Source organism: Zeugodacus cucurbitae, chromosome 4 (assembly GCF_028554725.1).
Source record: "Zeugodacus cucurbitae isolate PBARC_wt_2022May chromosome 4, idZeuCucr1.2, whole genome shotgun sequence".
In the NCBI taxonomy this organism is placed as follows: Eukaryota; Metazoa; Arthropoda; class Insecta; order Diptera; family Tephritidae; genus Zeugodacus; species Zeugodacus cucurbitae.
The window spans coordinates 40,349,904-40,377,378 of record NC_071669.1 but is presented as its reverse complement, the minus strand read 5'-3'; the positions used below and the strand labels follow the sequence as shown (position 1 = coordinate 40,377,378).

Sequence of the window (27,475 nt, the reverse complement as noted above, 5' to 3'; positions counted from 1 at the left end):
TTTTGTTCAATGCCATTCTAATTATTACATTTGCATATACATACATACCATACATAATATATATGTATTTATGTATATGTTGTGTATGAATGTAAATGTTATGTCACTTACATAGTTGTTAATTATGTAATTCGTATTGACTGTTGAGAACAAAAGGCAGTGTTGCACGTTTCTTTCAAACAGCGAGCTGTTCCTTGTTTTATTTGTTTATTCTCAGGAAAGTTTTGATCAGGTTTTATAAGCTCTTCATCAATGAAATATTCTAAGCAGAAATCGCATGAATTATTATGGGGAAGACTTTATGAAAAAAATATATAATTCGAAATAAACAAAATCCAAAAATATAACAGGAATCCTGAGTTAAGGAAAAAGCAAATTTACTAATGACTTACAATTAAAAAGAAAATATTTGCAGAAAGAGCCAACGTGAAAATTGTCACTCTTTTGCTTCACAAATAGTATAATTAGTTCAGTTATATAAATGTTAAACAGTTTGACGTTTTTTATACATTTTCTCGTTTTTTATTTAATTCTCTGTAAACATTATAAATTTCGTATAATTTTATTATTTCAGCATTGATTCTTGTCTATAATTTATCTACAATAAAAATAAGACATTTCTTATATGCGTAGTGTGCATGTGTTTGTGTATGCTTGTGTAACTATTCAGCAATGTTTATGTTTAAGTGTATGTACATGTTTAGTTTAGCGCCATACTTTTCTGCTGTACATTCATTTTTGAACAGTTCGCTTATAAAAAAAAAATAATATAAAACATATAAAAGAAACAGGATTAACTGTAAAATATCATATAAACGATATAAATTGTAACTATAAAAATATACAATTTATTATATTTGCTTAAGTAATATTTTTTTCAAACTACTTTTGTTGTGGTTCTTTCGGTTGCTTTTGCATTTTTTAGTATTCATTCCTATTTATGTTATGTATGTACATTAAACGTTTTGTGTAACAAAAATAATTGCTCTTGAGGTATTTTCTGTAACGCTGTTGTTGCTCACTTTTTATTTGCAAATTTAGGAATTTTATTGCATACATATTTGGTTCAATATACATATTTTTATCGAGATAATTTATTTTATTTTATTTTATTTTGTTTTCGTTTTTATTTGTTTTAGCTTTACGCTTAAATAAGTTTAGCACCTTTTGATTTCATCAAAAAATAATTATATATGCGTATATATGTGTATATGTAGATATTAATAAAGTATTTATAAAGAATATAAGTTGAATACAAATTTAAAAAAAAATATACGCCGTGTCTTCAACTAAAAATATAAATCAAGTCCAAACTTCAAATATCTTATTAAGATAGTTATGAAATTGAATATGTTGCTAATTACAGAATCTAATATACTAATGAAATTCAATTATTTGAATATAAAAATCCAAATTGCGCAGATTCCTTCTCAGTGTTTGAGAAAAGACAACAAAATTTAAAATTACTCAAATGTACCGACTTTTCAAAAACAAATTCGCAATGTGACTTATTTAAATTATTTTATGTTTTTGAATATATTTTTGCATTTGGCAAGTGATTTCGCATTATTTTTTTAATTACTAATTATGTCAGATCAATTTAATATTTCTTTAATTTTTTTTTAATTTGTATCTTTTTCTTTTAATGTTAGTTCATACATTAGTGTGCTATGCAATTTACTTTTACTCTAAACTTTAATTTGCTACTATTGTTGTATAAAAATGTATATTAAATATGAAACAGTTTTGTCGCATATGTATAAACAATTTCTTTAATTAACGTTTGTATTAATTTTCTTCTGTTTTTAGGTTGTTGGTCTATGTTCTGTAAATTATATAATAAACATTTTTTTGTTCTTCAGAAATAAAAAATTATCTTAATATTCATTAGTTAGTATATGAACCAGAGGAAGGACCAGTGTATGCAGATTTTGAATCCAGCGCTCTATTAAATTCCTTTTGTGGTGTCTTGGATGATAAGAAATGTCTTATTTTGTGACATTAAAGAATTTACGTATTTGTTTATAAAGTTCAATCGAAATCTATTTATTTTTTTTTCATCCTTATCTAATAATTATTCAAATATTTTGCCTTCCTTTAAAAAAAATTTATGATGGAAGGGCATTTTCAGTTTTTTCCAAAAAACATATTTTTATCTCTTAAACGCGCTACTCTTCTATAGTATTTTATTATAATTATTATAGATATCGTGTTATTATACATTTTATCAAATGAAAATAAAATAATCACAAAAAATGTCAAAAGAAAAAGTTACAAAAATTCTGAGGAATAATCAATTTTTCAAATATTTCATTTTAATTTTTATGACGATTTAAATTTTAACATTTTATGCATGGGGCTGCATTTTAGATCGTATTTTTTTTTTATGTCATTCGATGTGTGTTCAAATAAATTCCAAAAATGTTGTCATTCTAAAAGTTTTGTTTTTCTCTTGGTACTGATGATTTGATCATCTGAGTAGCATAGACAACAGTTGTGAGAAATCGATTAAGACGAATAAAAATATTTTACAAAAAATCGTTTATTTTAGATTTGCAATTGGTGGACTTATTTTCAGATGGTCTCATTTTTTTATATACATACATACATATGTGCGTCTGTCAGTATCTACAGGTATTATAAAAACACGATATGATAAAAAGTATGTAAGTTGCCCAATGGTCTACAGCATTTTAAACATTTCCAATTTCACAAAATAGAAAAAAGTTTTCTTTTGTTCAACTGAAACACCGATTTACATATACATATATAAATATAATTATCGTATGTATATTTCAATTTAAATACTCAAAAGACACAAACATTTAGGCAATGTAAATGTAGTGTGCTTTTGACAGTAAGGAAACGGTTATAAGGCGGCATAACTCAAAATCCATTAGATTCAATGTGAAAATATTTAGTGTTTAAAAGTGTAGCTAGCATTTTGTATATTTTCAATTTGTTGTTGCGAGGAATTATAAGTATATATATAAAGTGTAACTTAAAATAAGAACGATTTTGAGTTATGACACTTTAAAAGGTGTGCATAAATTAAATTGTCTATTTACCAAACAATTTAAACGAGAATAAGCATCGTTTATGTATTTTAAAAAAATTATTACTGAGACTGAACTACACGAATCATTTGCAAAAACAAAGTAGTTTGATTCTTCCATTATTTGAAAATATAGAACTCATATAAATTTTCAATAAAAACAATGTTTACCTACAAAACTTTAAAAAGAAAATGACTTACGATAATATGTGCAGTTCTGCTAAACTCTAAATTAAATAACGGTCCCCTTCGTTTACAGTGATCATATATGCAATAAGTGCATATTTTGTTTTTTCATTACTTGTTAATATGTTCCCATGTCGGCAATCGCAATAGCGTGACCAATTCAATAGTGTTCAATTATTTACTTAAAAATATTTAGTTTTTATTATTATTATTTTATACATTTGTGGCACTTTCATAACTGATTTAGAAGCATGTGCACATATTGCAAGCTTAAATCCCCACATAGATTTTTTTCATTATTAAACAATAGTTTATTATGTTGACTAACGGTTTACATTCCTTTTCAATATACATTTATATAAACTAAATTGAACTAAGTAAGGGGACTGAACATAAATGTTACGCTTATTTTCACCAATACAACAACAACCACTATACTTGTTGGTTGTTGTCCCTAATGTATAGTATATGTATGTAGTTTATGTCCTCTGATATCAGTAACTGTATAACTGATAGTGATGGAGTTGACAGTGGAGTTGGCTCCTTCATTTTGTTTTCAATATCTATGTATTTACATGTCTTAATAATATGCAATAATAAAAAGCGGTTCATGATGATGTGGGCGGAGTTGCTAAAAAGCGCAAAACCGCTGCCGGTAGGCAACAACGAGCGATGCGGCGACAAATTAGGCAATGCACGAAAGTTTGACTATGTATGTTGTTGTTCTTATTCGTTACAATCATTCTTTTATATTAAGATCTATATTTTTTCAATCACTTGAATATTTTCGTTTCTGTTGCAATTGAGTTATATCTATTTATATATGTATTTAATAATTAGTTTTCATAATATTAGCCTTAATCGCTGTTGTTCACACTTTTATCTTGTTTTCTGGTTTTTTTAACTAAATCTATTCACTATTTGTTGTATACGCGCGCAAATGAATTCCAATTGCTCAGCCGACAATACTGCCTTGTCGACTCTCGCTGGCATCTCTAGTTCAGTTTACGTGTTGGTATTGGTTTTCATTGTTTTCATTGTTTTACTCGTTTTCATGTGTTTACGTTTTTGGGTCTCAATTGATTTTGATTCCAAAAGATCTTCGTTATATCTCATTATTATACATTGTTGCTTTTAAGTTTCATCAACGTTTGCAGTTGTGTTTTGTATAAATAATCATAAGCAACATTTCTATAGTTTTATAAAAAATTGTTTGCTGCTATTTGTTTGTTTGTTTGTTGTTTTATAATCAGTTTCTATTTTCTCTGCTTATAGTGATTCATTTAATTCTCCTTCGCACTACTACCACCATCATTAATATTCCTCGGCCGCGTGTTTGTGTTTGCTCTTGCATTGGCTGTGGCCAATGTGGATTTGCCGTTGCCGTCCGCCTTTAACTACACAATAGGCACACCCTGTACATCCATCATCTCGTCCTGGGGCGATGGACGCGGCGGGAAAGCCTGCAAATGTGGTGGTGTGGCTCGTGGATACATGCCACGTTGTGGCGGAAACTGCATGCGGTATGATCCTTCATGATGTTGTCTTGGCGTACGTCTTGGTGATCGTGCTGGCATGCGATTCGCGCGATGCATGTCCTCTAGAATTGAAGGTGCTACGTATGTGAAACCCTATAAAATCGAAAAAAGTGAAAATAGAAATTATTGGTCAGTGTCAGAATATTATACAATAGGTAAGTATACATATGTATGTAAGATCACTAATAAATACAATAACAGCGATATTACCAAAAGATTTTGAAATCAATATTTTTTTTCAAATTTAGAACACTATTTTATTTCAAGACGAATCAATGCAATATACCAATCATCTACATGAGTCTTCGACCAAACGGTAGACGCATATTTAGTCAATCAAATAAGTTTCTCGCACATTAACAAACGTATTTTTGAAATTGAACGACAAATTAATAGTTTAGGTTCGGAAAAAAATGTACACTCAAATATATACAAACAAGCATGTGCACTTACACAAATATGGCTGGCTATTAGAATATATTATTGCACATTTTGTTTTGCTAAAGCTTTCATGAAGTTCCATGCTAATTTTGTGAGTCTAGTTCAATGATCCAATTGCTTGTTGGATCGTTATATGTGTAGTTCAATGTCTTGCAAGCTTTTTGCGATAGCATACCTCAATACTAACACTGAGTTATACGTTATATAAAAAATAAAAACAAAAAATATATCGTACGTAGCATTTCTCAAACTGACGTCGAGTCAGTTGCTCTACTGCAATAAAATAATAGCATTTGCGGTAGCGTGACGAGTGCAGGAGCACGCATGCGCGTACGGCTACTCGAGGCAGATAACGTATGATTTGGCCCATTTTTGTATGTCATATGTATGGAAGTGGAAACTCACATGCGTTTTCTTTGTTAAAGCCTACTTAAAGCAAAGTTATTACTAACTAAAAGAGCGCGGATTGTTTGCGCATGACTACTGGTCTCCCAAACATAAACATGGCTGTGTCTGTGCCCTTTCAAACAAACAAAACAGTCAATTAACAAGTCTTATGGCATACAATGCAAGCAAGTATTTCGTGAGTGTTTCATTAAAATTCAAAACAAACTCAATTGCATATATAAACTGGTATACTAAGGCGTTTCAATTTTTGACAAAGGAAATACAATTGTTGTTAATTAATGTTTCATTAAAATTATATTAATTTGCAGCATTGCACGAATTCGAGATTAATTTATGAAATATTTTAATGCGAGAACTGTCCATATATTCCTTTATATTAGGAGTCTGAAATTTGCTGGGGTTTTTAATATACTATGCGAGTGGTACTGTAAAATACATATGTATATCAAAGATTATTTGTACAAAAATCAAAATAAATCTTCAAACTAGACAAAATAATTTCGTTGAACTCACCGGAGTTAGCAGTTTTGGTGTTAGATTAAAGCACAGTCGATATTTTAGTAGTGAGCAAACGAATGCCGCCTTTTTTGAAGTCGGTGTCTACGATAACTCAAAAAGTTATGCACCGATCGTATTGAAATTTTGCACACTTGTGCAACATAGAATTGACTCCCAGCCAACGGTCCCATTTTATTTATTTTTTGCTTCTATTCGATTTTACAAAATGGCGCATTTTTAGGGCTAAAAACGTACTTTTTACCTTCACCGACCGTTGAAAAAATGAAAAAAAAAAAATTTTCTTTTAAACGGGCACCGTTGGCTGGGAGATATACTTCTAAAGAAGTAATTTTTTTGTAGCCCATGTGTTTCAGATGATTCTGAGATCTTATATCCGGGACACCGCAATGTGCGGAATTCCGTTGAGTGCCTACTTCAAGTGGCTGCAACTTCGTTGATTTTCGACATTTTGTAAAACTGATTTTTTGTAAAACATATTTGAAATGTCACTGAATAATATGATTATAAAACTATTCAAAAATATTCAGTAGTTTTCTCAAAAAAAATCTTCAAAAACGCTTTTTTTTTGGCCCGTTATCCACATTTAATTTATTTAAATTGCGAACATATGTAAAGTTCGTCTACGACAGAATGTAGTAATACCTTACTTTTATATATATTATATGATTTTGATTTCAATAAGTTTATGAAACAACAAAAACAATTGCACAAGTAAAGCCAAACGCAATGCATTAGCTAAGGCTTGTTAAAACCGGGTTCGAACAACTACCCAGGATTACATAATTATTATGCTTTATTTTTCAAATATACTTGTGGTCATATTCACGCTGCGTTATGCTCTAAAAAAGCGTCGCGAAAATATGTTGAGTTTGTTGGCACATGTAATTAGATTGCACTTGCGAATTATTTTCATGTGCACACGTATGCTTACACTGCATACATTCATATCGCACACACTCGTATATGCATATACATATGTATGTGTAGATGTGTATGAGTGTATGCAAGTAAATTTACATGATATCACTCACTCACAGTTATCACGTAACACGGGTAGCCACCAAGACTGAAAATGCCATAAAGTACAACACACTAATGAATTGCCCCACAAACGTTTATTAATGCAAAAACGCATGCGCACGCACTAATACGACTGTTTTTCTCTTTGTACTATATTATATGGGTAGCGTGATATTAGATACATTAGGTACACGTCCATTTAAACATGAGATTGGATAATATAATTAATCGTAAATGTAGAAAAGTATTTAAATAAGCATTGTGTTAAGCACACACACCTACTCCCACACTTGTATGTGTATATAATATTTACATATGAAAAGTGGATACTTAATTGGCCTGTCGCAGAGTTCAGAGCTCCAAAAAATGAACGAGGTCAGGGTCTTACCTTACAAAGTGTTTGCAAAAGCGAATACTTGTAAAAATGAAATGATAATGTTTCACGTTCACAGCTAATACAAACCAGTATATTGACCTCCACCCCGTTATGGAGGGCTTGACCGATACCCTGAGACTTGAAATCGTAAATGTACACTATTGATTTCATTGCTTATCGTCCATATACAAAATAATTATATTTTTTTAAGGAAATTACGTATTTTAAAAAAATAATCATTAAAATTAATCATTTAGTGCACCAAATATTAACATTTGAAGAGCATTTAGCATTAAAGGGCTTATTTTTATTCCGCTTCCTGAAAATAGGGGTGAATTCGAATTTAAATTCGAATATGGATGCTGAAATTTTGAGAAATTCGCAATGGCGAATTCGAAAACAAGTGCAGTGTATTTTTATAATACATATATATAAATTGTATTTCGTAAATATATGTATAATAAGCAATTCATTATTTACTTGCGAAGTTCGAAAGAAGTATTTAAAAAAAAATATTAATTACAAGATATGGCCGCTATGATTAGATGACAGATACTATAAGAGATCCAGTATTTTTCAATATATATTTTTTTTTCGATGATAAAACCTTCATAGCGTCTATCATATAAGCTTGGCCGAAAATAAGAGGAACATTTAGATTAAATTCATATTTTGGAAATTTATGTTTTTTTAATTGTTTCGAACTTCGAATACAAATATTTCGATTTTGGATGCGAAACTCGAAAATCGAAGAATACTATTTTTTTACTTATGATTCAATCTCCCTGAGAAAAGAGTTTGGTCAAATACCCAGAAAAAAGTCGATTTTGTCGTATAGTGTTATCAATCTTATTACTCAAGACTTATTCGAGATGTTCCGAATCGTTTGAGGGCTTACAATAATACAAAATTTATCGTTTCGAATAAAATTGTTGTATGTATGCATATATATATTGTGAACTTATAACCGAACTGATAGGACTATGATCATATGTAGTATATATTCAAAGAGATTAGAAATAAGAAACGAAAATACATTTACCAATAAAATATTATAGTTTAGACTGTATTGCTTCAAAAAAAATTTCAATATTAATATTATTTTCAATAATAGGATATTTTATAATTATATATTTTCTTTTTAAAATGAAAACATGAATTAGCTATTTATAAAGAAATTAATTCAAACGGCGTTAGCTAAACATCTAATAGGGTTTGACTTAGTATATAAAATACTAATGATCTGTGTCAATCAGTATTTTACTTGCTTGTGGCATTTATGATTAGCTCGCATTTTTACATATTCAAATTGACTTAGCGGTTAAATTGACATAAAATGAGCAAATTCAATAAGAAAGAGATCTCAATTGCCATTACCACATCAAAAGTCAGACAATGCAGCAAACAAAACCATGGGCCATGGAGAATGTCGTGACGTTCTTTTAACTCTCTCCACTGATTCACAACTATGTTATCAAACAAAAATAACAGCAAAGCAAATCAAGAAAATACGCGCAAATACCTGTTGTGTTGTTAAGCTTTTTATTTGTGTTAACAACAAGACGAGCCAACTCGCCACCAACCGACCACTTGGAGCAATAACCAACTGCCGTAGGAGCGAAACAACAGTCAGCGAACGCTACTCAACGCTTGCGGTTTGGCACGACAACAACCGGAGAAAAGATTCGACACAAAAGAGTTTCCGCAACGAGCTAAACGGATCGGTTAAAAATTGCTGTTTAGCTTAAAGGCAAATGGTTATCCAAATTTGTGGTGTGTTTTAGTGTAAATTTTATTGATTTTGTTTTATTATTTTGCGCTTGGAAAAAAGAAAGTCACGCAGAGTCTATGTATGTATGTGGGTGTGTGTGTGGGTGCGCACGCATATGTTGTGATTGAAAAAGTAAACAAAAATTCATTGACCAATTCATAATACGAACTTGTATCTATTTAAATCTTCATAAACCATTGTATAGATTAAAAACTAAATAAAAACGAAATGAAATTGAAATAAATTCATAAATAATTAAACATACAATCAAATGAAAATCATAACACGCATGCGCAAAATGCCGTTCAAGCTGTTCGTCAGCCATATCGACATGTGCACTGAGCGTTTATGGCCTAAAATTGGAATCCAGTAAAGCCATTTACCCACTGCAGTTGGCTAAAGCGACGACAGCACCGCACAATCAGTAAAGTAAATAAAAGGGGAAAGTCAGAGAAAGGGGCTTGCCAAAAACAAGACAACATACAAATTAATGTGGTTACAGATTTCCGGCTTTTTAGTACAAAACACCAAAAAAAAGAATTGGAACGCAACCATACAGTGAATAAAAGATAAAAAAAAAATTTAACAAAAACACAAAAAACGCACTCAAAAGTGGTTGTCACGGATTCAACGAATTAACTTTGCACATTGCAACAGTCCACTCATACACGCATAAGTATAATGTGCAACAAAATAAAGAATGGACTAAAAAGTCAGCAAAATTGGACACTTTCTCGCTATGGCGGCCAAAATTAGGACAACAGCATACCTTTTTACACAAGCGCACGCGCGTATTCAGTAAAAATGTTGAAGTGAAAGAGCTGGAAAGCTCACTTAATCGATTTCCGAAAACAATCTCGTTTCATGAAGTTGCAGGACGTGAAATGTGAAATCAAAAGCGACAAGTGAAGTGTTTGCATTTTCAATATTTATAGTGAATCTGTGTACAAATACCGTTACAGTTGTGGAATGAAAAATAATTATATTTTCGAAACGAAGCAGTACCAACAAGTAATATGGCCGAAAACGCTTTTACATAATTTAAATCACATTTTAACAAAATTATCCATGAAATTAAAACTTGTATATGCGTAGATAGATGAAAGGCTGACTGACTCACTTATCAAATATTTAATATTTAGGCAAATAGTCTTGTACTATATTTAATTTTTGAAATAAGTAGAAATAGAACATCCAACTCAAACAAATGCGCACCTAAATTTAAATTAAAACATAGTAAAATATATCTATATTAATATTTTCAGCTCATTAAAAAAAACGTGAATCAAAAAGAAATAACGTTAGCATTTCCCTCTTCAACAAACAACAAATAAAAACTCATAACGTAATACATAGCAGCATTACATAACTTAAGAAACAGCCTTGGAATTGAAGTCTATAATAATCTAATTGGCACACATAAATCCATACCAACAAAATGCTCATCGCTGCCTATACTCGCAGTCTGTAAGTAAATATGCTGCTTCATTAACGAAATCAAGAGCAAACCAACCAACAACACCGAATTCAAGTCAACTAACTCATAGTAGATGAATGATATTGAAAGCCGATAGACAAAGAAAACAAAACAACATTCCGTTTCCGTGCCTCTCTGCTCTTCGTGATTGTTTTGGCTTTGTTAATAGTTACACTGCATCAGTATTGATAAAAGTAAATAAACAACCAGAAGGTCCCACAAAATGCCAAACAGTCGGCTGTGCTTACAGCAGCCGAAAATCAGGTATCATCGAAATTGCCAGCAATCTCAACAACTGCGAGAAGTACACGCTCATCAGCACTTAGTGTCGGCCAAATATGTCAAACGTAATGATGGCGCTCGGAATCAGCTGGTTGTTTTGATTGCGATTATTTTGTTTGAAATAATAACATCCAACGCCGCATTAGCTGATGGGGTTACATCGTTTTCTAGTGATACGATCATCGGCGATATTCAGGGTGATAATGCCGGAGTTTCCAGCAACCTGCACCATAATATAATCGGCGAAATTGTGGGCAAAAATAACTTGGACGCTGGTTCCGTGAGCGACGGGAACACCGGTACACAATATCGCAATGGATTCCATACAAAATTTTCTTCAGTAGATAAAGAAGTAGGTATGGTTTTGTATCAAAGTATTGAATTGAGCTGAACCGAAATCTTACTCTTACTATTTAAATGAAAATATTACTTAATTTCCGTGCTTAAACAAAGTCAAATTAACAGTTTGCTCACTTTGGTCTCGTACGATGGTTACTTTATGTACACCTCTTGCTTGCACTTCTACGTCATGATTACAGACTTTGTATGTTATAGCAAATCAGAAGAGCTTGTGTTGAAACATACTTGCACTATGAACCTATCCGATCGCTTGATTTTTTCTCTATTCCCCCAAGAGCGATTTATATGTAACCTAACATGCAAAGATATTGAATATTGCTTACTTTTTAATTTTGATATTATTATTATTTGTTGTGGTTGATCAGTAGGAAGTTCTTCTTTATAAAATATTGTCGCGTCAAATTTTCGCAAATTTAAACCAAAAATATAGAATAAGTTCTCTCCGTTAACGATCGTCATAAGTCATAAAACGCATATCGTTTTTGAAATCGGCTTTGAAGAATTTTTCTAATGTCATGCGCGACTGATGCTCCATTGTGGTGTACTCATTTTTAAACTGCATAAAATAAACAAGGGTGAAATTTCTGTTATTACTAACAACATAGGTTGGTTCGCGCTTTTGCAGTGAAAAGAACGAGTTATTTGTGATTTACGCCGCTGTTCAGTCACCAATTTGCGGTTAAGTGGATCACCATGCAACGATCGTTTGATCGACTTGTCGTTTGCCTGTTCAAGCAACGATTTGTTTGCTTGGCCAATTACATTTTTAATACAGAAATAAAAAATCACATGTCTCTCGCATTAATGCAATAATTTAAATAAATAGTATCACCATTTTTATACTTGTAAATTAGAAGTGCAAAGTAGAAAGTGGAAATCGACTTTCTGTAAAAATCCGATGAGTACTATATCTCTGACTTAATAAGTTTAAATGAACCTCAGTAATATTAATAAACACTTAATTTAGTGAGAAATATATTATTTTTCATTTTAAATTGGAACCGAAAATTTTCAAACAGGGAGCTATGCCAAACAATCAGTGTTATGCCACTTATAACTAATGTCATTATATTCACAGTTGATCGTTTAATTAAACAATGGGCACCGATTGTGTGGTTGGCACCAGAGGAAAAATTTATGCCACTCGGTGTAGATGAATTTCTGAACCATGTACATCCCATGGATAAAGGCAAAACCTTCATACCAGGCATGCCAATTGGCGATGATTCGAAGAAGGCATATTTGGTGACCAATGCAGAGATAGGTAAGAAATAAAGCAAATGAAGAGAAATGTACTAAAAGGTATACGGTATGTAGTACAATTCTCTAAATTTAAAGTGTTTTAATTTTGCAAAAGCAAGCAATTCACACAATAAATAACTCATAAATTTGTGAGATCTAAGCTAAATTTTAGGTTTGAAAAAATTCCCAATTTTTCATAGTTTAATCGACAAAAACTAAACAAAAGTATCATGCAATTGTAATCTTTGCAGACGAACTACTCGAAAATGAAAAGTCTTTTATCTACGGCCGAAATCCAAACGAATCGCCCGTGCCAATTTACGCAGTAGTTACGCTTTGTAATGAACCCATGCAGAAAACAACTGTAAAGCTAACGCCAGCAGCTCCACCAACAGCAGCCTCCCAAACTCAAGTGAATGGTTTGCAACAAAACAAGCTGCTGCTCTCCGCAAGTCCAAAATTCATGCCCAGCGCAACGTCTACCTTGGCATCCACAGTCCCAATAAGCAGCACACGTGGACCTTACATTCCCGTTTCAATCGATCCATTGGATGTGCGCAATGACACAGTGCGCCGTTCATCACGACTGTATCCTGTATTCAAACGTGTGCGACGCAATAGTTTACGTCCGGTCGAAAACAAATATAATTTACCATTATCACCGCCGATCATGCTCAATTTACCGCCAAAAGATCTAGTTGTAGAGCCCTATAGCGATCTTGTCTTGGGTGAGAGCAGTCCCGTGGCTGTGGAGCAGTCCACAGGCGCAGCGGACGTGTTAACCACAGATTCTCCAACACAAGCAGACAATAATAGCGGACAAGTTAACAATTTCATTGCTAATTTGGTGGACAATGTGAAATTCAGTATGCCTATCGATGACATGTTGGAGGATAACAGCATAGATATAGACAGCAGTTTTGATCATCTTGTGACAAATAATGATGGTGAGAGGCGAAAGTTGCGTAAAAAGATGCCCAGCTTTCATGTCACATATTGGATGTTTTATCCATATAGTCAAGTAAGTAGTGAAATACAAGCAATCAACGGTTTTTATATTATCCCTGATGTTTCTTTAGGGCAAAACAGTGTGTACTCTCAGCCTTGGACCGCTGGGCAGCATACCATTTCCAGCAGTCTATGGATTCTGTTTAGGACGTCGCAAAGATATTGGCAGTCACATTGGCGACTGGGAACACATGAGTTTATATTTCACTGGCGACGCTGAACCGGAGGCAATGTATGTATCGGCTCATGACGCAGGCGCGTATTACTCATATAATCGACTAACCGGATCATTTGAGTTTAAGAAACAGGAAACTCGTAAGGGCATATTACAGCGGCCTAATTTTCCGAAAACGGTCACAACATTTAATAATCATCCAGTACTGTTTGCGGCAAAAGTAACAAGCATAGTTTTGAATTTTCACGACATTACTTTAAACCTTTTCATTCCTGGATTTAGGGTTCCCACGGGCTGTGGACTGCACCAGGAAAACATCGTTTTGTCAAAGTAGCGAGACTTTATGATATAAATGGATTCGGAACACCGTGGAATACATGGAAATCGGTTGAAATTTCATATGAAAACTTAAAATCCTACGGTAACTAAATTATATCATAAGATTTCACATTATATTAAATTCTATTGAAATCATACTTTCAAGGACGCGCTCTGGTACCATCTTGGCTCTCATTTAAAGGTAAATGGGGAAATCCCAAAAGCAAATGCCACCCATTTCGACGAATTGGTCTAAATTTTTGCGAATATACCGATGGACCCACTGGCATACCACTAAAAGAGCCGCACTTCCAATGTGATGCAACTTAATGATATGTAGGATGTTGTATGCTCTAAGTTTAGACTAGTTAATTTTAATATTTATTACAAAAATGTATTATAATTATAAAAACTGTGCACTGAAAAAATATTGTTTGAATATACTTTTTGTATGATAGCATAAAAAAAAATACCCATATTTTTTTATAACTTCAAAAATGTCGAGATTAGGGCTTTTAACATTATTCGAATAACCTAAAACCCGTTTATTCGAATATTCGGTTTCTAACCGTTCGTATTAATATTAGCCGATTAACACTATTCGAATAGCCGTTCTATTGCGATTATTCGAATAGTAGCTCTGCTGCTAGTATTTGAATAAATGAAAATTGTTTGAAATCCGAGCATCCTTTGATTCTTGTTAAAAGAAAATGAATAAACTTGTACTATTCGAATAGTCGACAACGAACGTTTAATCGAATAGTCGGAAATGAGCAGTTAATCGAATAGTCGACGACTCACGACTATCCGAATACTGCAAACCGAATATTATTATTCGAATAAAGCGCTATCCGGTAATTCGGTTAGTCGATTACTCGAATACCAAGAGCTGTTAGTTGCGATACCAATACACCGTTAATGTTTTGCAAAAGATTGAAGTATGTAGAAATGAGGATGCTATCTCATATAATTTCAACTACTGGCGAGGCTGCTTTCAGACCACGATTTATTTCTGTTTTAGCGCTATTTTTCTCATGTTTAAAAATTAATTAAGAATGTTTCCTAATTTATTAAGAATGTTTCCTATGCACATGCATGCATAATGGTTGAGGTTTATGACGGCCTTTCGACAAATTAGGGGTATGCATTAATTTATGTATCTATAAGTAAACCCGCCTAAGATTGGGAGGGTTGCCGTTCCAACAAGAATAATAAAACAAATATGCACTTACTTGAAATATTAAGTTGGCACTCTCGCTAAGCGTTGTATCGTCTGGAGAGTCAACCGGTATTTGTCTTGTAAATCTTGTATCAAATTGAGACACATCATCCTCACTTCGCTGTAAAAAAAATTAAACAAAGATTTAGTAACTTTGTAACATGTATAACATTTTAATTGTAAACTAATTGTTAATTCAATATTGTTTATAAATAGCGGAACTGTACTAAGGGGTTAGGGGGGGTTTCAAAATTTAATTATTAAAGTAATTTAATTTAATTATTTAAGTAAAATATGTTATTATATCACAATATCAAATCGATCCGAGAAAAATTAAAAGAGACCATTCTAAGGCCATATGGGAGTTCCAACCATCAGGCCACGTCAGTTTGAATGTAAAACTTTAAACGCGTTTATCTCAAAAATCAATATTTTAAGTCGGTGGACACGATATCTCGAAAAGTTATGAAGCGATTTTGTACAAATTTTTCACACATCTTTGGAATAACATTATATAATTAATGAACGAAGGATTTATTTTTATTTTATTTAAATATTTTTTCGAGCCAATATATGTATGGCTAAAATTTTTCCAAAAAAATGATTTTTTCAAGTGGGTTTTATAAATCGTTTAACTCTTTGCATTAAGTTCAAATTATTTAATTCTATAAATATATATTTACCAAAATGGGTTTGATTGGTGGCTCCAGTCGCCGGGCCAATACATCATCCCAATTGACATGTTTAAAGAAGGGATGTGTCTGTACGGCGACCGCATCTTCTGGACCACTTCCCAGTCTTTGTGGCACTTGGCGTTTCATTAAACGACGTACTAAATCTCTAGCTTCCGGTGTGAGGTAGGCAGGTAGAACTAATTTAGCTTTTAAAATCGTTTCGATAGTTTTCTTTCTGTTTTCCGCAGTAAATGGTGGCTAAAAATGTACAAAGCGAATTCAAAATTAATTTTTGTTTACAGTTAGTAGTATTCAAAAAGCATACCATGCCTGTTAACATATCAAACATTAATGCACCCAACGACCACCAATCAACTGCTTTGCCATGACCATTGCGTGTGAGAATTTCAGGCGCCCTTGATATAAAATAAAGTTATTTTTATTACTATGGAAATTGAAGAAACAATATTAAAGCAGCATTTTCACTTACATGTACTCTATTGTGCCGCAAAACGTGTGCGTAACGATACCTTCTTGGATGTGCTCTTTGCACAAACCGAAATCAGTTAATTTCACATGTCCTTGTGCGTCTAAAAGGATATTTTCTGGCTTCAAATCGCGATAAATAATGCCCAATGTGTGTAAATGGCCCAAAGCTAGTATGATTTCACTTAGATAAAAGCTATAAAAATGGAAGAGAAATTATTTACCAATTATATTATTCATATATGTATGTATGTAAACATTTACCAAGTTGTATCCTCTAAGAATATGCCTTCACGTTCTAAATGCATAAATAATTCACCGCCACTTAAATACTCCAAAATTAAATATAATTTCCCATCAGTTTGGAACGCATATACAAGCTCAACTATGAATGGATGCTGGAATGGAAAAAAGACAAATTTCCAAAAAAATTAGGTTTATTTCAGTTTAGAAAATATGTAAAAGACAAAATACCTTTACAGCCTCTAATATATTCCTCTCAGCTCTAGTATGTGCTGTATCCTTTTGATTTGTGACTATCGATGCTTTTTTAAGAACTTTCATGGCGAAGTATTTATTTGCGTCTCTGCCCGCAGTTTTACGCACCTAAATTAAATAGAAATTATCAGAAAAGTTCATACTTGAATATGCGTTTAACCAACCTGAAAAACTTTGCCGTAACCACCTTTACCTAGTACCTTCTTCAGCTCGAAATCTTTGGGACCCAGTTTTATTTTACCAGGATTTACGGTTTCCTCTGACAACTGTATAGTTTCCTGTCCTTCAACTCTGTAAATTGTTAAAACATACGAACATTTTATTAATATTTTTTATTGTTTCAGATAAAAAAATAAATAATAAATTAAAACCTTACTAAGAGGATAAAACCTCCCCAATCAATATATTTCCTTCATAACAAGGTAAACAGCAAGAACTGTTGTTAACGTGGTTCGGTGTGGCGTCAACACTTGTGCAGCTGTTGCTTAACTGCGAAAGTTTTTATCGTAGTGTTGTTGATATGATATGACAGATAAGTGCTGTTTTAACAACATTATTAGGAATATTATCATCGGTAAAAACAAAAATTACAAATGTATTAGGATGTACTTGAGTTTTTGATTTTGTACTAAATGTTTACAATACTAGCAAAAACAACAAAATTATATGGCACAAACTGTTACATTCACACGGAGATTAACATTTAGGAACACAACGCGACAACCAATCGAATCTTTAGTGCTGTCAAATTTGATTTAATTATGAATTAATTAATATTCGGCTTGTTGTGTTCATTTGTGAGTATTGTTGTTGTTGTAGCAGCATAAAACCCAAATAAATTTGATCAAATAATTCTATTAAATAGTCAGTCCGAAATTCCAGATATAATATTATATTAAAAATATCCAATTTAGATGAATAAATAAATAAACAAATTTAACAATATGAACTCATTATAAAGGATAATGGAATCATTATGAATAAAAATACCATTTATATATAATACGAAGTATATGAAGATTTTTCGGAAAAAAATATATACCAAACAGGGACCGTAACTCTTATGACTTTTATCAAAAAAATCAAAAAATAAGTTATTTTTGATTTTTATATATTTAGATTAAAAATAAAAGTTATTTTTGATTTTTATTTTATTAGATCAAAAATAAAAGTTATTTTTGATTTTTATTTTTTTATATCAAAAAATAAGAATTATTTTTGATTTTTATATTTTTAAATCAATAAAAAAAATCAATTAAAAATTTTTATTTATCTATTTATGCCGTATGTATTACAATATGCGGCAACATTCCAATTTTTATATGTCAAAAATTTTTAATTGATTTTTATTATTGATTTAAAAATATAAAAATCAAAAATAATTCTTATTTTTTGATCTAAAAAAATAAAAATCAAAAATAACTTTTATTTTTGATCTAAAAAAATAAAAATCAAAAATAACTTTTATTTTTGATCTAAATATATAAAAATCAAAATTTAAAAATCATACAATATTTCGCATATAGTTCACCTAAAAATCATGATGGTGTAATCAAAACTTTTCTACGATGTTCCTTTATGTATGATTTTTTGTATTAAAAATTGTAAAATAACTCTTATTTCCGGTCCCTGATACCAAAACACAATACTGAGAAGTTTTCATATGAAGCATATTACTTTTGATACTTACTCTTCTTGAATATTGTTTATACTTAATTCGGGTTCTAAATCCACCTGAAATAAGAAAATATTATTCTGTAAAATGATACATAAAGCATTTATTTAAATATTTTAATTATGTAACAAAAGACTACAATATATAAAAAGATATATTTATAGCTAAAATATTGTTCCAAAAAATAACCAAGAACAAATTCCTTATGGCATTTGTACATTTAAAGTGGCAATTAAAGGAAATCACTTTTTTAAATATATTTTTGAAGTTTATACATTTTAAAGTATAATAGTTGATTGTAATTTTTTTTATAATATACACTCATTTTTGGACATGAGGTGATCATTTGGGTACATTAATATAAGTATTATTTTCTTCTAGTGCGCTAATATTAATGTGCTTTTAATTTTGTTTAAATATATACTGCGATTTATTTTATGGTACTAACAGAGCTAGTTATAACTCAAATCTTATTGTAGCATTCAACAAGTACTTAAATTCGTATTTTCTTTTCCATGAAAAAAGGCAGATTAAAACGAGTACGCAGCTGGGGTATATGGAATTAATAAAGTTTTTCTGTAGTCTGAATAGTTATATATTTCGAGTTGTTATCTTATGAAGAAGTTGATAAGAAATAGTTTAATTATGTCAATTACACTCTTTGTTTTCACTACAAAAAAAATTTTAATCGTTAGCCCAATTTCAAAGTAATCGGCGCGCAACTATAACATATTATTTTTGTTAAATCTGTTTAGCAAAAATATACATATGTTTGGAAATAATTTACTAATTTGTTTATGACAAAAATTTCATGTTGTAAAAAGTTGTAGGCTTCATTCCTCAAATAATTGTTTATTTGTCATATGTGTTAACCTAGTTTTTATCAGATTATTATGTCCCTTATAATGCTTGACGTGAAGTTATATTTAATTTTGATTTTTTATGCTTACGATAATGGTAGAGTATAAATATGAAAACTTGTATATTATTTAAATAATTATATTTAATCTGAATTCAAATATTAATATAATTTAAATTAAAAAATACTTACATCATCCAACTCTATCCTGTCATCATCAGAATCTCTTGGGTTCTCCTCCTCGTGCAGCTCAAGGTCGAAAACACCACTGGCGTCAGTAACGTCTGCCATAGTAAACAATTTTGCAAGAATTTGTCACTGCAGCAATATTGCTGCTAAAATTTTAACGATAAATACAAATAATACACAAAGCCTGATTCAAGAGTTATCCTTGACCAACGTTTAGTGAAGCGAAATATGTGAAAATTATTATTCTTTATTATCGGATGAATTAGCACTGACAGTCTGGACGTCGGAAGGCAATATAAAATAAATATTTTACTTTAATTCCACAGATCAGATATCACGATGTGTTATGGCTGTTATAATTTCTTCGTTCTCTTGATAATATAGTTGTTAAAATTTTCAGTTCTGCGTTTCTGTCTGCAATCGACAATATTTCAATTTTTACGTTTTAAACACAATATTCACACAATTTTAGCATTCAGTAGGATAACTTATATTCACTTTATGACTTGTTTTTAATTTGTTTTCAATTGTGATTCTTTTTCTGATATAAAATACCAAAAATGTTACTCCGATGACGAACACGAGGCGTTCAAATGGAGCTGCAAATGAAAAACAGGGTTGCATTTGCTTATATTATTATCGCAAAAAATAAAACATTACTATCAAATTTTACTTTGCCTAAAGTGTCTGCTCAAGTAGAAGTAAAGCTATTAACTAAATTAACTAAACCTGACCAAAAATTACTTCACTTCTATTAACCATTGAATTATATATGTTTAATATTTTCTACCTGTTTTTCATAACTGATACCCGCTTACCTGTGAAAAGGCAACTCTGACCACGAAAAACTCACCATTCAATCGTAAAAGCATTCCACACTCGTCTAATGGAATGGTAAGTTTTCATAATAGCGAAACGCAACAAAAAGAAAGGAAATTCCACAAACAACAAAATATCTCGAAATAAGCATGAATGGTATGTCCATATTTCTTCGAAGGCTGTTATATACATACACATTGATGTACCATGATTAAGTAGTTGTATTCAATTTTTCACCTTGAAAGTATGTTTGGAATATTTCCTTAAAGTATTGTTCCGCATGAAAAGATCTAAATCACTAAAGTGATTCTTAGAGACAAATATGATGAATGCGTACTGATGAAAAACTCTATATATGTATTATTTATTATTTTTAGCGTGAATACTTATGCCCCAACACTTTGTGTTTGCTTGTTAATTGATTTAATACATATCATTTCCATCCCCGAGTGTTATCATTCCACTTCAGAAAAGAGTTTTATCAGTAAGGTACATTCGCTATACATATGCACGTCGTCCATGATATACATGTATGTATGTGCATAAATTTGTTTCACTTTTAGGAAGTATTATTATATTACTGGTTAATTGTATTCTGGTTTTATTTTACATTTATGTTTAAATTTTCTTTCATCTACCGTCCGTCGTGATTAACACTTTTGTATTTGGTTATCTCTGTACATATACATATGTATTATTTGCGAAATGTCGAAAATTATATTTACCTACTTTGTTGTTATGTTTTAGGTTATTTACCAATAACTTTTTCTTTAACTCACTTTTATAGTAAGTTATACAATTTTCGTAAATGTTGATTGACGATTTTTTTTTTTATTTTTAGCACATTCAAAGCGGATATTATAGAAAATTTGTTTTGAACTATGTATGAAGACCATACTTAACGTGTTGTTGTTTTTGTTAGCATATACATGCAATCTAGAGTTGCCAGCTCTTTAAAACCTTTGCTTAATACAATGGAGATCAAAGCTGTATATATTTTTGATATCACAAACTTAAAAAACTTTTAACAATTAATATGAAAATGCGTGATAATACTTTAGAATAATAAATGTCAGTAACGCTTATATTATAGATATAACCATACAACTATTGTATAAGTTCAAAATTCAAAATAAATATTTTGCCTACTAAACAAAGCTCTTACTTTAATGCCCTTTCCTATCACCATTCATAAAATCGTCTAATTTCTTTTAAACATTAACTGCAAAAATACTATCCACTACTACGGTGCAACGGCAGTAATTAAGGCTGATTAAATAAAAGACATATTGTTTGAATAAGTTTAACTGAAAATTTTTAATCTTATCAGATAACGACATTAACGTAGTTGCTATTATCAGTTTCCAATATGTCGCAGGATGAGTTAAGTAATGTCAATGCGAATGATTTAAAAGATCTTAAGGATCGCATGAAACTTATAGTTGAAGCAGATCCCAAACAATATCACAACGATTTTTCCTTAAAGAGATACATGAGAGCTTTCAAAAATGTAGATGCCGCTTTTCAAGTAAGTTTTTGATCTAAATCAATAAATTAGTTTATTGAAACGATATGAGTTACAATTGAGCAGGCTATCTTAAAAACGAACAAATGGCGTGAACAATATGGAGTAAGCACGCTTGGAGATTCAGATGCTATTAAAATACATGGAAATAAAGCGCGAGTTTTACGCCACCGTGACTGCATTGGACGTCCAGTCATTTATATACCTGCAAAAAATCACAATTCCAACGACCGTGATATAGATGAGTTGACCAAATTCATAGTATACTGCCTGGAGGAGGCTTGTAAAAAATGTTTTGAAGAAGTAGTGGATAGTTTGTGCATTGTTTTCGATTTAGCTGGGTTCAGTACGGCTTGTATGGATTACCAGCTGGTGAAAAATTTGATTTGGCTGTTAAGTAAACATTACCCTGAACGTTTAGGTGTATGCTTGATTATAAACGCACCGGGTATATTTTCTACCATATGGCCAGTAATTAGACAATGGCTCGATGAAAATACAGCAAAGAAAGTAATTATTGTGGATAACGAGATTGATTTGTGCAAATATTTAATACCAGACATTTTACCAACTGATATGTAATCAGCAATACAATTTTACAAAAAGGTAATATCCACGTACCGACAAAATGAATGTACATATGTACCTCCAAAACGATTTTATGTAAAATGTGACAAACATACAAATTTTAAGTAACAATAATAAATTAATCCAGTGTAATTGTATAAGTAAACTTTGGTAGTTAAATATTCCCAATGATTTATGGTATCTGTGAGTAGAAATATAACATACATATGTACATATATACATACATGCCCTACTTTATAAATATGTATTAGATGCAACGGCTCTCAACTGTTATGTTTATGAATATATGTATGTCATTCCAATAATCGATTAATAAACAAAGGTTATAAATGTTGAATCATTAATTGCTTTTGAATGGTAAAAACAAAATACACAAATTTTCAAATAGTTCCCCCAAGGTATTGGATATATGGACATGAATAAATTAAATATTCGAGAGTTTTTAAATGCATTGAAAAACAATTTAATTAAGAGTGTAATTTTTTATTGCTTCTAGATGACAAAAACGAAATAGGCTCTCAAGAGTTTAACTTAATAAATATTTCTAATCAACGTTACCCGTATAAATCTATATACAATTTTAACATTTTGTCTGATATCAGTAATGTGATTACTTTACGTTATACATTTATTGTATTTAAAATAAATTCGGCTAAAGTGCTTGTATATCATTCGTAGAACTTGCGCCACATTTCGTACAATTGAAACTAGCATCAGTAGAAATGTTGGCTGACAAACAATAATAGCAGTAGATATGACCACAACTCATGTGATGTGGTATCGTTGGTCTTTCTTCACAGTAGGCGCATATAGTATTCGAATGTAAAATGACTTTATCATCACTAGCCTTACGTCTGTTCTCTGTTGTATTGACATTAACACTCTTCAAAGTACGGTTTAGAAACCGCATAATTTTTCTAAAATTAATTACTGGCAGCAGAAGTCCCAATATTTCCTAAAGGGGTATATGTAGTAAGCATGAAATTATAACACAAACATAATGAATTATAAAAAAAAGTATTTTTTTTACCATGAAACCTCCCCACAGTAATTCACGTGTGAGATACTTGTAGCCTATATCCCGCCTTTGGTTGTGTCGCAAACTTATATAATCTAAACCAAGTAAAAAGTCTACTACAGTCGGTTTGCGACCTGTTTTTAAGAAGCGAAAGAAATTTAAGACCGACAATAAAAGAGCCGTATTTTCTCCCCACTCGATTGCTTTGTGTAACCATTCAGAATGTATAGTCAAACGACGTTCGTCCAAATTCTTTAAATATCTTGGAATTATCGTTAATGCAAAATGAAGACACAATCGGGATAAAGTTAGACGTTCTGAATCATAGGAAAGGACAAGCAATTGTTGACCAAACGTTGAGCCTTGCTTACCAATCGATCCGAACCAAATTGCCGACTGTACAAATAAGTCCAATTCCGGTTGTATCTTCGCAAACAATGCGGGCTGCAGAATTATAAATATTATATTATGTTATGGTTTCTGTTGTAAATTTATTGTGCTATTGCAATTCGTCTTACTGAAATAGCTTGTAAGTTTTCAAGTAAATTATCACGTATTAATCGTGTGATATCCTTATTTAAATGAATGGCATCAATCTATGCAAATAAAATGTGTTAATTATTTTTAAGACTTTTCTTTAAAACAATTACCTGATTAACTCGAGGAACGTAAACGTTTCTTTCAACCATTTCAACCATAAGAATATAAATGTAATAGTTATATCTAAAATTAATTTAAAATTTAACTTGTACTCTGCACCTTTCAAAAGGAAAATACGAATATGAACAATGTGATGAAAACAAAACCGATAAGCAAAACAAATGAAAGAAGAATATTATTTTTACGCTGCCATATAATGAAAATAAAATTCACATATTAAAAATTACAGGTATATCCAATATAGATTCTGGACACTGGATATATATATTAAAATAAATAAATGGTTAATAAATATTTAAAATAATATAGGAAATACAGATTTCCACCTTTCAAATGAGCTAAATTTTAAAATTAAAAGACCCATAATACAATATTTTTTAACTTTGGTGGTAAATTATTAGTTGTAATGGTTAGTTACTTATGTATTAACTCCCTAACTATTATATGTTTGCTGCGATGGGGTTAATACTCAGGTATTGTTTTTGTAAACATATACATTTTCGTAATAAAACTATTCAAATATAAATTTAATTATTTTTATTATATTTGTACCAAATAAATAATGTGGCAACGTAATTTATTATGTGACATATGATTGACAAATGTAAATTTCATTTATAAACATATTTTTGTGAGAAAACATTTCAATTAAACTTGTGTGAATATTTAATTGCTTTAAAAATGAGTTCGCCTACTAGCAAAAGTAATAACGATGTGAGTGCAGCAAAACAACGGAAATCGTCTAAAACGAGTTCAAATACTAAGTCTACAAGCTTGGATACGCGCGCAGAATTAGCCGATCTTATTAAGAAAAAGGCAGAAACATCGGTAATTGTATATGATTCTTACAAGTTTTTATAAATACAAATTAAGTATAAGTATCTAAAAAAATTAACTATAGGATCAACTAGCAAATTTAGAACGACAAATATATGCATTTGAAGGATCATACCTCGAAGATACACAGCTTTGTGGCAATATAATTCGTGGATGGGAACGATATCTCACGTCAAACAAAGCTACAAATTCCAAAGCGGACAAAAGAAATAGAAAATTCAAGGAAGCGGAGCGACTATTTTCGAAATCAAGCATTACATCTATGGCAATATGTAACCGTAAGTACCAGATTTATATTAAACTATGTTTTTGTATACTATTTACTAACAATACACCAAATTAGCTGAACGTGCTAGTGAATCAGATTCCATAACTAATGAAGACTCCAGCGATAATCAAATAACAATGAACCAAAATACCACTACAGCGCACGACGGTACCTCCTCGATAAAAACAGCCGGTAAAGAGGAGAAACCCGGTATGATTTTTGTTATATTAAAAAGAATAATTATAATAATTGTAATATTTACTAATTTGTAGTGGATCGAGCAGGAACACCTACTCCGCAGCGCGATATTATGAAAGATCCCAACACTCCCAGTGCAAACACTAGTTCAAAAAATAAACTATCCAACAATTCTAGTATATCGGCTAAAAAAAGTGGTCATATTAATAAAAAAATTAGACACCGATGATTTACGGGAAAACCACGATATTTTCGAAATACTTAATTCAATAACATCGTATGTCAGCAAATTGCTTTTGAAAATCCATAATTTACGTAATTTATTCAGCTACTATAACATAAATTCCACATTTTGGACAGGAGACACTATTCATCCAATTCATTATATTAGAAATATATATTCTACATTTATAAGTTATAAATTACAATGTCAAATAAATACAATAATAATATAACTCAAAATACTACGAAATAAATTACCAATCCAATAATAAGTAGTGTAATACACATTCCTCCTAACATTACGTATTTATCTTCAACGAAGCGACGTTCTATTAATTTCATGGTATGATTAGACAGCCCAAGTGTGCTCCCAATCGCATGAATCCGACGATGTGCGCCCTTTAATCTTTCACGTTGATTTATTAAACTGCTAAGTATGTCTCCTCCAGAGGCAATCATTTCATCAACACCTTGATGAGCACTGTTTAGTTGAGTATGATGTTGCAACGAATAATCCATATCAAGGCAAGTTTCTGTCGCACCGGTGTTATTTGCAGCAAAGCGGTGGCTTAGTAGCTGTTCTCGTTCAGAGCGTTCTATTAAACGGCGCTGCCTTTTTTCTCGGTAAATTTGAAGTGAACTCTGTAAATGTCTGGTATCATATTTTAATTGATCAATACGCATTTTAGCACTAGGACGTTGGGAAGCCGGTACTTTGTAAAGTAACACATCAAGACGGTCGCAGTTTCTAGATATGATAAAAATAAATTGAAAAATAATACTATGTTTACCCGTTTTTATTTATATATCTTACGAATTTACGGCTGTTATTTTCATTTGGATCTCATTTTCTACATCTGGAGTGTCCAAGCCACTTATTTGGGCTAATTTCTGAAAACTCTGCTCGATCTCCTGTATCATACGATTTGTTTGGTGATAAAGTGCCTCCATTTTTCGCTTTTGGCCAATTACTCAATATAAACAGAAAGTTAAAACTTATAGCTATGATATATTTTTAAGCCAAGTTTTTTAGATAAATATAAGTTTTAAACCGCCCTCTACAAATGTACGTGAAGGAATTATTTGTTATGACGTGTTGCCTTCGTTATGTGTAGATATGTATGTTCAGGCATTATTGCCAGTGTTCCATCTTTAGCACTTTTGACAGGTAATACTAGACTAGTGTTAGTGTTAGATACTATTGAAAACATGTAGTAGAAATTATCGAGTAATCTTACTATAAAGATATCTATAGCTGCCATCGATTGGTCACTTCTTTGCTCGCTATCTTTGGTCGCTGCTCGCTTGTCAAAAATTTTACATGTGAAAGCAACAACAAAGTTATCTAGTTGAATTCGTGCAGGAGAGTATGCGAATACCTCATTAAAAATTCTATCGCCGCTTGCTGAGTGCTACCAAGTTTTGTTTTACACATTTTAGAACCATTTTCCTATTGTGAACGGCTCAAAGGACAAATTACTGTCAAAATAATAAAAATTGTTATACACAAATTTGAAATTTAAAATGGCAGGCGAAGATAAATCGTAGGTATTTTTGTATTGAA

General features: G+C 31.2%; 6 protein-coding genes across 11 annotated transcripts; 3 read left to right on the top strand and 3 right to left on the bottom strand.

Moving 5' to 3' along the window:
- Positions 1-63: 63 nt before the first annotated feature.
- On the bottom strand, positions 64-21,523 carry LOC105214892 (ribosomal protein S6 kinase beta-2). Of its 4 annotated transcripts, none has more exons than XM_011188584.3 (11): positions 21,375-21,523; positions 19,780-20,375; positions 18,744-18,787; positions 17,218-17,344; positions 17,030-17,161; positions 16,820-16,953; positions 16,560-16,751; positions 16,395-16,485; positions 16,079-16,327; positions 15,409-15,516; positions 64-4,872 (listed from the first exon to the last, which is right to left on the bottom strand). In XM_011188584.3, exons 2-11 carry the CDS (start codon positions 19,876-19,878, stop codon positions 4,639-4,641), a joined length of 1,410 nt encoding a protein of 469 aa, XP_011186886.1. In that variant the 5' UTR covers positions 19,879-20,375; positions 21,375-21,523; the 3' UTR covers positions 64-4,638. The 4 variants fall into 4 exon arrangements, with proteins under 4 accessions (XP_011186886.1, XP_011186884.1, XP_028897916.1 ...); XM_011188582.3 differs by having other exon boundaries at positions 21,321-21,516; XM_029042083.2 differs by having other exon boundaries at positions 21,325-21,516.
- LOC105214891 (uncharacterized) lies at positions 9,131-14,644 on the top strand. Of its 3 annotated transcripts, none has more exons than XM_011188578.3 (7): positions 9,131-9,316; positions 10,580-11,429; positions 12,512-12,697; positions 12,927-13,696; positions 13,755-14,078; positions 14,141-14,279; positions 14,343-14,644. In XM_011188578.3, the coding sequence occupies exons 2-7, from the start codon at positions 11,015-11,017 to the stop codon at positions 14,504-14,506; spliced, it is 1,998 nt and encodes a 665-aa protein (XP_011186880.1). In that variant the 5' UTR covers positions 9,131-9,316; positions 10,580-11,014; the 3' UTR covers positions 14,507-14,644. The 3 variants fall into 3 exon arrangements, with proteins under 3 accessions (XP_011186880.1, XP_054084955.1, XP_011186882.1); XM_054228980.1 differs by lacking the exon at positions 9,131-9,316 and adding an exon at positions 9,369-9,393; XM_011188580.3 differs by lacking the exon at positions 9,131-9,316 and having other exon boundaries at positions 11,285-11,425.
- A 266-nt stretch (positions 21,524-21,789) lies between the features above and the next one.
- On the top strand, positions 21,790-23,048 carry LOC105214893 (uncharacterized). Its single transcript, XM_011188585.3, has 2 exons — positions 21,790-22,123; positions 22,187-23,048. Exons 1-2 carry the CDS (start codon positions 21,965-21,967, stop codon positions 22,700-22,702), a joined length of 675 nt encoding a protein of 224 aa, XP_011186887.1. The 5' UTR covers positions 21,790-21,964; the 3' UTR covers positions 22,703-23,048.
- Positions 23,049-23,170: 122 nt separating this feature from the next.
- Positions 23,171-24,536, bottom strand: Pex2_1 (peroxisome biogenesis factor 2). The gene is made up of 4 exons (XM_011188586.3): positions 24,377-24,536; positions 24,245-24,322; positions 23,739-24,170; positions 23,171-23,663 (listed from the first exon to the last, which is right to left on the bottom strand). The coding sequence occupies exons 1-4, from the start codon at positions 24,422-24,424 to the stop codon at positions 23,361-23,363; spliced, it is 861 nt and encodes a 286-aa protein (XP_011186888.1). The 5' UTR covers positions 24,425-24,536; the 3' UTR covers positions 23,171-23,360.
- A 443-nt stretch (positions 24,537-24,979) lies between these two features.
- LOC105214896 (chromatin modification-related protein MEAF6) lies at positions 24,980-26,208 on the top strand. The gene is made up of 4 exons (XM_011188588.3): positions 24,980-25,214; positions 25,288-25,501; positions 25,567-25,701; positions 25,764-26,208. Exons 1-4 carry the CDS (start codon positions 25,068-25,070, stop codon positions 25,916-25,918), a joined length of 651 nt encoding a protein of 216 aa, XP_011186890.1. The 5' UTR covers positions 24,980-25,067; the 3' UTR covers positions 25,919-26,208.
- On the bottom strand, positions 26,063-27,174 carry LOC105214895 (probable Golgi SNAP receptor complex member 2). The gene is made up of 2 exons (XM_011188587.3): positions 26,726-27,174; positions 26,063-26,659 (listed from the first exon to the last, which is right to left on the bottom strand). The coding sequence occupies exons 1-2, from the start codon at positions 26,860-26,862 to the stop codon at positions 26,146-26,148; spliced, it is 651 nt and encodes a 216-aa protein (XP_011186889.1). The 5' UTR covers positions 26,863-27,174; the 3' UTR covers positions 26,063-26,145.
- Positions 27,175-27,475: the final 301 nt, after the last annotated feature.